Source organism: Nelumbo lutea, chromosome 1 (genome assembly GCF_056320005.1).
Source record: "Nelumbo lutea isolate HS-2025 chromosome 1, American lotus-T2T, whole genome shotgun sequence".
Classification (NCBI taxonomy): domain Eukaryota; kingdom Viridiplantae; phylum Streptophyta; class Magnoliopsida; order Proteales; family Nelumbonaceae; genus Nelumbo; species Nelumbo lutea.
This window is the reverse complement of record NC_142684.1, coordinates 115,555,133-115,567,403: the sequence shown is the minus strand read 5'-3', so window position 1 is coordinate 115,567,403 and position 12,271 is coordinate 115,555,133. Positions and strand designations below refer to the sequence as shown.

General features: G+C 35.6%; 2 protein-coding genes and 1 non-coding gene across 4 annotated transcripts; all 3 read left to right on the top strand.

Moving 5' to 3' along the window:
* Positions 1-3,440: 3,440 nt before the first annotated feature.
* TRNAE-UUC (transfer RNA glutamic acid (anticodon UUC)) lies at positions 3,441-3,514 on the top strand. The gene has a single exon. It is a non-coding gene; the product is annotated as a tRNA-Glu (tRNA).
* LOC148876946 (S-adenosyl-L-methionine-dependent methyltransferases superfamily protein) lies at positions 3,468-5,894 on the top strand. Of its 2 annotated transcripts, XM_088979019.1 has the most exons (7): positions 3,468-3,770; positions 3,863-3,959; positions 4,043-4,181; positions 4,822-4,904; positions 5,044-5,178; positions 5,355-5,459; positions 5,622-5,894. In XM_088979019.1, exons 1-7 carry the CDS (start codon positions 3,676-3,678, stop codon positions 5,748-5,750), a joined length of 783 nt encoding a protein of 260 aa, XP_088835145.1. In that variant the 5' UTR covers positions 3,468-3,675; the 3' UTR covers positions 5,751-5,894. The 2 variants fall into 2 exon arrangements, with proteins under 2 accessions (XP_088835145.1, XP_088835154.1); XM_088979028.1 differs by lacking the exon at positions 3,863-3,959 and having other exon boundaries at positions 3,582-3,770; positions 4,036-4,181.
* A 1,915-nt stretch (positions 5,895-7,809) lies between these two features.
* LOC148876945 (small ribosomal subunit protein uS9c-like) lies at positions 7,810-10,879 on the top strand. Its single transcript, XM_088979006.1, has 2 exons — positions 7,810-8,248; positions 10,368-10,879. The coding sequence occupies exons 1-2, from the start codon at positions 7,904-7,906 to the stop codon at positions 10,653-10,655; spliced, it is 633 nt and encodes a 210-aa protein (XP_088835132.1). The 5' UTR covers positions 7,810-7,903; the 3' UTR covers positions 10,656-10,879.
* Positions 10,880-12,271: the final 1,392 nt, after the last annotated feature.

Below are 12,271 nucleotides of genomic sequence, written 5' to 3'. Positions count from 1 at the left end.
GTAGGTGTGTGTAGGAGATCCCTCCTACACAACGGGGGTAACCCATCCCCCAAACCCATGACATCCAATGCAAGTGCAAGTGGAATTGGATCTCAAATCTCAATATAAATTGTTGTTTCTACCTAAACATCAATATGATCTCATATTTGAAGTGATAATACATTTCTCTGATCTGTGTTAATCAACCGAAAATGTGTTAACAATAATGATCTCAAGCACAACCTTATGAACCTGGTCCACTCTGTTTTTCGTTCCATCACATGGAGTTTCCATGGTGTGACGAGAAGAAAATGACCTAAACCCTGACTTCACAGTTCTCACAATACACTAATACGAGCACTGCAACATGTGTAGACGGCTTGATTTGCTTGCACTTGAGGCTGTGTGTGGTGGCAGTGCAAATTTATTTGCACTAATATAAATGTATGAGAGTGTAAATGTAAAAAATGTAAATTTTTGTTCAATTTTGCTTTGGATTTTACCTTTTTCTGCTTCACGTCTTAATTTACTTCATTTGTACTGCATTCAAACAAAATAAATTACAATTTGAAACAAAAGTAAGTCAAATTTTACACTTAAATCATTTGCACTGCCTCAATTTCATTTGTGCTGATGCAAAAGCATGTGGAGTGAAAATTCAAAATTTACGTTTGTACTGACAAAAATGAATATATTGCAAACAAGCGGAGCCGAAGGTGCAAATTTACATCTTTACTTTCTGATCATTTATATGACCCAAAAAGGTATTTTGATCCTAAAATGAGTAGAAAAATGAAAAAAAAAAATAATAATTGTAACTTATGCATTATGCGTTCACCTTATGCTAACTGATTTTGATCCTAAAATGAGTAGAAAAATGAAAAAAAAAATAATAATTGTAACTTATGCATTATGCGTTCACCTTATGCTAACTGACCATTGGCCTGGCAACATTTTACCTAGTAAAAATGTGTGATGCTAGGAAGGTATGATACTGGAAGAGATTTGGCCATTTCCAAACCCTTTCCTTGTAAATTTTGATGAACTCATTTGTTACCACTTTATGATACCAATTGAATGGTCATAAGTTTTTCTGGTATTATAGTTGCACCCTTTAATTAAATACAAATATGCCTATATGTTATGCCCTTAGTAAGTAGTTGGTAATAGAAGAAGCAAGAGAAGGAAAAAGAGACAAGACAGTGCAAAGTAATTCCAGTTAAACTTCCTTTTTTTTTTTTTTTACTTTTTTTAATTCTAAACAACTTAAAATCAGCAGAATCTGCCTAAATTTAGACCACTTGTATATTAACTGTTAACGCTCAATGGTATGTCAAAGGATTTTGTGTTTTTAGAAGATTTCACAAAGCATTTTCACTGACTTGTGAGTATATCAGTTGATAAATTATTTGTTATTGCTTTTATTTCTTTGATACCTTTACGGGGGTGTTCTCCAATGTGAACTGGTTTTTTACTGTGAATTCCTAAAATAAATTAAAACCATATTGTTTTGGCTTAAAAAAATGTGTTAGTAAATTTCTGGTTTGAAAATATGCTTTTCATCTAATTAAATGATCTCTTATCATCAATACTATATAAAGCAGATACTTAGGTTCAGTGTAGGTCATAAAAGTTGAATCCAAATGCCAATTTTGGGTAAGAAGAACTGTGAACCTAATTTTATTAAGGAAGCTAGTCTGGCAGTTTTTGAACGAGCAGCACAAACTTTAGGCTCAGTTTTGGAAAATATCTTAGGGATCATCTGTATTTTCCTTTTAGTGTTAGTTCGTCCAGCTCCTTCTTCGGGAAATCTGTGGCTCCTCAACTCAAAAAATTATCTCAAGAAGTGGGTTTCTTAGTGAATTCCAATTGCTCTATGAAAATAGATAAAGTTCTTTGGATCTTAAAAGAAAAAAAAAAAAAAAAAAAGAATTTCACTGGATTCCTCAGCCCACTCCTGCAAATCTAATGAATACTTCAATCTCAGATTTTTAAAGTGGATGAATCTTGGGATAAAAAGCCCTCCAATTTCATTTTAGTAGGGAGACCCTTGGGGGATTTGGACTGCTCTTTCATCTAGAAAATTCTCTACCAAACAGGCTTATGCGTAGGATTAGAAAAATCAGTTATCCTCAATCTCTTCCATCCAGAAGAAATGTTTTAAGTTTATTTGGAAGCTTCCCGTTCCCCATCGTTTCCAATTATTCTTATAGAGAATTATTAATAATTATATCCTGGTGAAACAATCCCTTTTTTCAGATCCCCAGGACCGAAATGTGTTCTTTGCAATCAGGAGCCTGAATTCATAAATCATTTACTCTGTGAATGCTCCTTTACAAAAGCAGTTTTGTTTGCCTCTCCTTGCATTTAAATCTGCAGACTGTGTTTAATGGTTATTGGTTACATTGTCTTTACAATTTACTTACTACTTTGCCGAATAAGAGCTTGAGTATTTCGGTTATAAGCTACTTTGCTTTAGCCTTGTATCATAAATGTTTCGAGTGAAATGAAAAAAGTTTCAAGATAAAAAATCAACAAACCAAACTTACTCGTCTAAATTCAGCTTAGAAATTAACTCTAATCATTCTTGCAGATGTTGAGATGATACCTCCCAACTCAAATTCTGTGTAGAAGCATTTTTGCGCGCCCCCCGGTTTTTTGAAACAAGGACCCAACGCAACATGGGCCTGCTGCATTTGTCCATAAAACAGATGTAAGCCAAGGCCCAAGGAACATTTTCAATTAAATCTAAATTAATACTTTGACCCGTGAGATCTTATTTCTAATGTATGGTAAGATGTGTATATGAGGTCGGTGTGAAACGTCTTGTGTGATGAGCAGATTCGGTCTCTGTCAGAAAACGGGATCTACTCCTCACATATAGATGCCTTACAGGCACATCCACCATGCATTAGAAACATCTTCAGTGAATAATAACTTATAAATAAGGGAGATGTTCCTATTGCATGGTAGGATGTGCATACGCTATGTGAGGAGCAGATCCGATCTCTTCGGTCAGGATAAGCCCATGCTCAAACTGTCTCAACAGCCTCTTACACCCTTGCATGGCGAATATTTCTCTTGAAATAAAATATAAGTATAGAAATATTCTCGATGCAAGACTGTTAAGCCGAATTCTTTACCCCTATATTCGCGAACAAATCTGCTGTATGGTTTCGTTCTTTCAAAGTGCATTTAAGCAATGCAAAGCATCCCTGATCTTCTCTGCATGCTTGTATTAAAGAATCATAATGCCAAGGCAGTTGATCCTTTCCTAAGAGGCTGTCAATTGTGAGCTTCGAGTCCCTTTCGAATTACGATCAAGTAATGTTATATTCTGTAGAAAAAAAAAAAAGGTAACGTGACATTCACTTTGAGCCGCTTCCTACCAAGTTTCTTCAGCGACCCAACGCAGATGGCTATTAGTAATACATAGTATAATTTCCACTAATTTTTATAAATCCATTGTCGTCTAGTCCGGTTAGGATACCTGGCTTTCACCCAGGCGACCCGGGTTCAAATCCCGGCAATGGAATTTTTATCAATCTTTTGGAATTTGACCTTCGTTTTCTTTTTTCTACCACCGTCCCACGCTCGGCTCCAACCATCTGTCGTTAGGGTTTTAGCGCTCTGTTGTTTAAGAATTTGGATTTTGGAGGGGGTCACCGCTCGCGACAAGCCCCAATCTTTCGAAGGATGGATGAGAAGGGGAAGCGAAGCCCGACGGATAGAACGCAGAGAAGTGAAGTTGGTCCCTTAACCGCCCTGGCTTACCTCGACCCTCAGTACTGGTTCGATTCCTTCCAATTAAATTCCTTTTTCTAATTCTCTATTTCTTATTTTTAACTTCAAAAGGATAAAACTACGTTAGAATTCTCTTCAGGGACCAGAGATTCTCCTCTGAGGAGCACTATGAATGGTTCAAGGACTATTCTCATTTCCGTCACCTCATTCAGGAGCATATGAATCCCAAGTCCTCTGTGGGTATCTGCTCTCGCATTGTGGGTGATGTGTGTACGTATTCACGACTTTGAATTTCTCAGTTCTGACAAACAGAATGCAGGTCTTGGAGATTGGCTGTGGAAATTCTCATTTATCTGAAGAGTTGTACAAAGACGGTATCACTGAAATAACCTGCATTGATCTCTCAGCAGTTGCCGTAGAGAAGATGCAGAGACGATTACTATCAAAAGGATATAAAGGTGCGTAGATAGGACTGTTGAATATGCTTGCAAAGCACCATTTGCTTATTAATGCTTTAGAGGACATCTGGGAGTCAGGTGGAATAATAGATAGTTTTTCATATTAGGTGTTCCTTTGAATTTGAAAGCATAGGCTTCGTTAGCTGGATGTTAAACAAAGTGAGAAGTAAATTTGTTTCTTCAAGTCCTGAATTTGGGTCTTTTGTTTCCTTTTACCCTTCTTCTGATTTTCAGTCAGATTTATAATGACTCTGAACCTTTAAAGGAGTTTCCTTTATTTCGTTCTTGTATTCCTTTTAGGCGGTGTAGTTTGGAAAGAAGAAGTTGGGGTTACTTTTTAGTACTGTAATCATCACAGGTATAAGCTGATTCTCTTTGAACCTACACAAGGAAATATTTAAATTTTTATGGGTAAATATTATTCAGTTTTTATCCATTTTGAGATGAAGACATCTTGTAGCTGTATGCTGGTGCCTGGTGGTGTTAATCATTTTTCAATTTCATCATTTACTACAAGTTGATGCTAAATGAGAAATTATCTCTGTTAGCTTCATAAATAGTTGATGTTATGAGAAATTGGAGGGTATACCAAATTGAGCCTTGATCATCATTATTCATTATCCATTAATGCCTGTATCAGATATCAAAGTACTTGCGGCGGATATGCTAGACCTGCCCTTTGGCAACAGCTGTTTTGACGTGGTTATTGAGAAAGGAACCATGGTAAACATAAGTTGAGAGCATCTCCTCTTGTTTACATTAGATTACAATAGACTATTCTTGTTATGGAAGCTACATTTGCTTTTATTTTCTTAGTCTTTTTCTTATTGAGGTGAGCATGTAAACCATTTTGAACTTGAAGGATGTATTGTTCGTGGACAGTGGTGACCCATGGAATCCTCGGCCTACAACAGTATCGAAAGTACTGGCAATGCTTGAAGGTGTTCACAGGGTTCTGAAACCTGATGGTGTTTTTATTTCAATTTCTTTTGGTCAGGTAACAAGAGGAAAAAAACACAGTTGTTTCTCCTACTGCTATTCTTTTTTTTTTTTTTTTTTTTTTTTTTTTGAGAAAGGAAAAGTATGTTGTATTGTATTGTATTCTATATGAAAAGAGGGGGTTCCCTGTTGCTATTCTCTTACACTTTTTCTTGTAATTTTAATCTCCTGCAGCCACATTTCAGGCGGCCATTGTTCGAATCTCCAGAATTTACCTGGTCCATTGAGTGGAAGACTTTTGGCGATGGGTTTCACTATTTCTTCTATATTTTGAGGAAGGTTTGTATAAATAACATTGTTTCAGTATTTCTTTCTATGCTTATGTTGTATCTTTATTATACATCCAATCTTTATATGGCTGGAGCTTCTCGAACTCATTTCTTGATGATGAGCAATCATTCAATGTTTTGGGACACATACTCATCTCTTGTGTTCACTCAGGGAAGGAGATTAGGAGATGCCAAAGGATCTGGACAGAGGTCTGACATACCATCTATTTGTTTGCTTCAAGAGGAGTTAGAGGGTGAAGATTACATCTTTCGAACAGATGTTGATGAGTTGGATAAGTGAAGTTGATTGTACTTTCTTTTTTGTTTTCTTTTAGTGTAATGTGTGGCTACATTGACCTTGCATGTAATGGATTCAATTTGCAATTTAGAGATCAGTAAAACAGGCAGAATATTATTTATGAAAAAAAAATTGAAGAGTGGCTGATATGAAAGCTGTGCTGAGTTCCTTTGTTTTTCAGTTAGGCAACAATTGTATTTTGTATAGGTGGAAAACAATATTTTAATCGTAACAAAGGCTGAAATATTTCAGGCTTGAGAGTAAACAACTTCTACGTCCTTTATGATAAAATAAATGGGGCTTTATGAAAAAAGGCAACTCCTTAAGGATTCCACTTAGACCTGTTGTTGAATTGCCTTAGCTCTTTCCAATTTGTTGCACTGTCTGCGAAGATTTTATTCTTGAAACTGGGATTGGCTATCTGCAGTAGGTGATAAAATGAGAGAGTCGCTTAACATAGTTTGTTCACGTGCAGAGAATACCTTCCGATTTCCATGACCTTTTGCAAGTTGAAGGTCCAAAACAAGGTTTTTAAAATCGGACTGGACAGAGATCCGTTCGGGGACGGTCTGACCATCTGGTCTGAACGGATTGCTTGTCTTGACTTAAAAAAGAAACAAATAAACAACAGGAAGCCATTGACCAAATTAAAAACGGGATCAATTTGACTGATTCCCAGTTTTTCTGGTCCAACCATCCGATCCAGCCTGTTTTGAAAATCATGATTTAAGATGGGGGTGATCATTTCTATCCCTGCAGTAGCCAATTCCATATAATTGGAAGTAGCAAATCTGCATGGAAGGGAAATGATAGAAAGACACATAAATATGGCACCATATGCCACTAGCAGAAGCCTCATATTATCAGTTTATCACTTCTACCAAAAGACAGATTGACGATCAAACGACTATATTTGGAATAAGGGTTTTTTTATTCATCAGATTTCATTTCCATTTTTCCTAAGAAGACACATACATACAATATACAAGGTTTTTCACTCTACAAATATACCCCTTAGATTCAGTCTGAGAAGAGTATAAATACAAATATGTATAGTGTAAAACTTTATATATTGTATTTTTAAATTTTATATGCACATTGTATATATTTGTATTTGTACTCTTTAGGCTCAATTCCGAAGAATATGATACTATGTCATACAATACAAATATAAGGTTTATGAATACAAAATAATGCAGAATGTAAGGTTTTGCAGTATACATATTTCAATGCAACTTGAGTTTGGATTTCCTCCTCACACCCACCTCAAATCACAAATTTTTCATTCGTTTTTTTTTTTTTTTTCATTCATATGGAGATGTTCCAAATGCATAGCTACAAGTGATGCGATTGGGTGTGAGGAATTTCAAATTCATGAAACTCTTATGTTTATATAAAACTCCCATCACCAATTGTTCGTATTTCCCTATAGGAATAGTCAGGTGACCTCTTAAAACAAGTGAAAGGGCATGAATTAGGGTTTTTCATTCCAAAAATACTTCCAATACTTCTCACATTTTAGGAAACAAAACCCTCCCGTATGCGGTCATCCCTTTTACATTTTTCCACTTTGTAAAGCAGATGCAAACTATAAGGAGTACTTTAATCAATGTTTTAAAAATTGACCCAGAATCGGAATTGTTCTGGCCGCCAGTTTTCAAATCGATAATTTGACCATCCGGTTCGAACGAATGACTCATTCTAACAAAAAAATAATTAAAATAAAAAATAACCAAAAATCATTAAATGGATCGAATGGACTGATGGTTCGACCGCCTGAGTCAATAGATCATTAACCAATTCAATAATTTTTTTATCAGGGACCAAAATTAAGGATAAAACGAAATCAATTGTCTAAACAGTTTTCAGTCCAAATGGTCCGACCGCCCGGGCCGATGACAGTTATAAAACATTGACTTTAATCATATGCAAACTAAAAGATATAGGTTTTAATAAAGGGTACATTTTCATAAATACGTAAAACTGCATGAATGACTAAGCAAATGCCCTAAGGCCCCTAATAATAATAATAATACTGTATTCTACTGTACAATACTCCCCTGAGGATTAGTTAAAATACAAGGAGTATCTGTGCTATTTGAACGACATTCATTATCCGTTGGGTGCCTTATCTTCTCACGGCTGCGAAAGGGAAAATGACAGCTATTTCAGTTTCCTCTCTCACGGCTGCCTTATCTTCTCTCTCGTTTTCTTCCCAGATTGCTCCCAAGTCTCAAAATCTATCATTCTGTCGGGAAAAATCCTTTCAAAACGCCTACCTTGTCAATCCCCCTTCCCTGGTCATTGCCGCATCGGCTGCTACGGTTACTTCTCCGGTCGATTTGGAAACCACAAACCTTGAAAAGTACATCAAATCCAGACTAACCGGTGGTTTCGCCGCACAGACAATCATTGGAACTGGTCGACGAAAATGTGCCATTGCTCGCGTCGTTCTCCAGGAAGGAACCGGGAAATTTTTCGTCAACTACCGCGACGCCAAGGTACGACCTCTTCCTCGAAATTAGGGTTTATTGACATCTTATTTGATTCAAGCCTCTCGACGTGTATCGTGATGCCAAGTTCAATGTTTGGACATCGGACTTATAATTGTAGTATTATCCGAAAATTAAGGTCGTGTGGCGGTGTTCTCTGTATCAATGTTATTTTTGTTTTTTTTTTTTTTTTTCTTTTTGTTCTTAAAGAGGCTAACGATTAGCAAGTTCTAATTGAATTTCTTGCTCCCACAAAATGAATTTCTGTGAAAATTAAAAGTCCAAGAAGAAGAGAAACTCAAAGAAGGCGATTTTTGTGTCAATCAAGCATGATTTTTGTGAAGTATTTGCAAAAAAAATCTAAGCTGCAACTACACGTCAACGTGTAGATTTTACAATTCAATGTGGTATTAGGATACAGAATGACCAGATCAGTTGGCGTCAGTAATGTACAACGTCAAAGAAGGAAAAAAAATGCATGTAACGAGTATCGGTGCAGGATTATGGTTACTGCCTTACTGGTTACTAGTGGTAGTGTGCAACTTGAACACAGGTCTTGTAATCATATGAGTGCGTATGTACTCCTGAAAACTGATTACAAAGCCTAAGGCTTATCATGGCTTGAGTTTTGTGATAGATAAATGAACTAGAGTTTTGCGGGAGGATTGTCGAAGGTTAATGTGATTTTTTTTTTTTTTCAATCAGAAGAAGGTTAATGTGATTATGGGAGAAATAGAATCAACAAGTCATAAAGTGGGGTTGACAAGGATAGAAAAAAAAATAGTGCTCTAGGACCTGTACATTAATTTGGTTAAATTATCCCATGATTGATGTTAACTGGTAAAGCATTAAAATAGGAAATTAATTGACGGATAAGATATGCATTTGTTAACTAGTGATGCTAATGTATTAGCATTTGCCATCAATATAACTATAAGTCTATTGTTGGTTGCTTGCTTTAATTTTCCATCTAGATACTTATTTAAATAAATCACTATTTCCAGAATCTTGAAATGCTGGACATCAGTACATAGATTATTTTCCCTTTCATGATTACTCAGTCCTATAGCTATCTAATTTCTAGAGGAACTAGCAATTGGTAAACCCGTTCATTGTGAATGAGTTCACAAATCATTTCAGTTAAGTTTGGCATGTATGACAATTTACTGATTTATAAGTAAGTTTAAAAGAAAAATAATTCTAGAATTTTCTCTCACATATTTGTTTTTGCACATTTATGGATAACTTGAATTCAAATGTAAACACCACTCCTCATTTGGGTTCTCTTACCATGAGGGTTAATGGAAGACTTCAATTTTAATTCAAATGCAACTCCCCATTTGGGTTCCCTTATTACGAAGGTTAAATTGAAGTCTGGAGACTTCAAAGTCTCCGAATCATGCTTAAATACAAGAAGTTGCATGTTTATTCAAGATGTCAAATAACTTCCTATTTTTCTTAGATTAAGCTTAAACAACTTTAATCATGTCCAGCATTTGCAATGGACAATCAAATGAAAATAAAATATTAGAAGCCTACTACTATTGAACTGGGTTCTGTAAAAACTGATGAATTGCGAACCACAAACCCAAATTGAAATCACAAAACCAGGTAACTATGTGCAGTCCTGATTCGGTTTTATGCACTTAATGTCACTATATGTCACATTATATGATTTATGTTGGAAATTTGGTGTTGAATGAATTGAGGCAAATCTTATATCACCCAATTGTGAATGAGGCAGGTTTTAAACGGGTATTTGATGTTTTAAGGATCAATATTTGAACATCTTTTTGAATATACTTTTAGAATCAAATGCTTTGGCTGATGTGTTAGCCAAACAAGGGACAAATAGGGAAGAATTGTTTTGGGCTCAGCTGTGATTTTATGTAATTTATTACTACCTTACTTGTGAGCTATTGGGAGAGGCTACAGCTCACGCCTCTCCATGGGATGTTGTATGAAATTACAATTCTAAATCGGCTTCTGAATTAATAAAATTTCTACTATTCATAAAAAAAATGAATTCATCTTTCATGGTCTCTGGAATCAATATGCCATTTGATTATCAAATGTATTTGATGATTTGCTCCTCATAAGTTATTCTTGGGTTTCTGATGCTGTGCAGGAATATCTTCAGGGGAATCCCTTATGGCTACAATATGTCAAAGTCCCTTTGGTAACCTTAGGATATGAAAGCAGCTATGATGTGTTTGCTAAAGCTCATGGGGGTGGTCTCTCTGGTCAGGCTCAAGCAATTTCTCTTGGTATTGCTCGTGCTTTGCTAAAAGTGAGCGAGAACCATAGGGTGTCTCTTAGGAAAGAAGGTCTTCTGACCAGAGACTCAAGAGTTGTTGAGAGGAAGAAAGTTGGTCTCAAGAAGGCTCGCAAAGCCCCACAGTATTCAAAACGTTGAGGTTAGGACCTTGAATATTCAAGGCTATTTGAAATTTCCCTCCTACTTGTGTTTATTTCTTTTTTAGAAAATGTCCTACTTGTGTTTATTTGTCTTTGAAGGCATGTATCTTTAATCATTCATAGGTTTTTATTGCTCTTGTAGTTTCAGAGTGAAACATGGCTCTCGATGTACCTTCTTTCAATGTGTTCAACCTATAAAAAAATTTTCATGTTAAGATTCTATTCTAGAATTGCAGTATTTTCCATTTAATCTCGTAACATGCCTCAAGTATGGGATTAAAAACCAATGTGGTGCATGGTAGATTGAGATATAATTATCATGTGTAATGGTTGTCAACTTTTCTCCTCCGTTGTCATTACCTTTTCGGTTAGACCTTGACACCTTGATTAAAAACCAGATAAAATTTATTATTAATTAATTTTTAAATAAAAATAATTTATTATTAATTAATGATTAAATAAAAGTATTATTTATTTTATTCATAGTTTGATATGAATATGTGGGAATTTTAAGTGGGACCCACCTGTTATTTTTTTCCTTGAAATTATTTAAGTTAAAAGAATAAAGTATTTTTGTTTTATTATTTAAAAATAATTGTTTTTGTTTTTATTCTTGGTCACATGTGAATGGTAGGAATTTTATGTGGGACCCATGTATAATTTTTTAAAGGGAAAAGTACGGGCATGCCCAATTCTGAATTCTAGCCCAGTTATAGCAAAATTTAGAAACATATATAACTCCACTTTTTGAAAAGTTAGGACAGAATCCCACACCACCTAAGAATTATTGTCTTGACTGATTTGCTGTTAGGCCAACATTGCTTCAATGTCAATCTCCCGTTTTCTTTGAAAAGACAGACTAAAATGCACTTATTACAAAACATAGTTAATAATTTTGAATTCTTTAAAATAAAACTTTTCAAAACCCCATTTCCCCTTTAAAAGATAGACTAAAATGCCTTTGTTACAAAACATGATTCATTCGAATCTCTCTCTCTCTCCCTCTTTTCTACTCTATTCCCCAATCATTGCATTCTCTCCCTCTTGTGTTTCTACAATGTGAGCTCTTAAACTTTCTCAAACTAGGGGTGCAACTTGGGTTTAGGCCAAAAAAGTCAATTTTGGGGGGGGGGTTCGGGCCGCATAGGCCTAGCCCTTAAGGTAGCTTGAATGCCGCTTGACCCTAACTCAACTATGCACATTCATATATATATATATATATAATTTGCATACACATTACATATACATGTATAATTTTAGAGTGGGTTCATTGACCCACTTGAGCCCAGCCTAGGCCAGAACCCAACCCAAGTGCATCAAATTATAATGCAGGTTGGGCATGGGTTGGGAAGATCAATCTTGACCTCAGGTTCTATACTCGTCAATGATACATGAAAGGATTTTGCTGCATCTATTCCAAGTTCGATCCAATTATAGCCCCATCAAATTCATGCCTTAAGCCCAAATTTTATGGTCGGGCCCGGGTTAACCATAAACCTGGCCCAGTCCACCCAACTTGCACCCTTATCTCAAACCAGGTATTCTTTCTATCTTAGTACGAATTTACTGATTTAGCAAAATAGAAGAGATTTACTTGATTTTTATTATGGGATG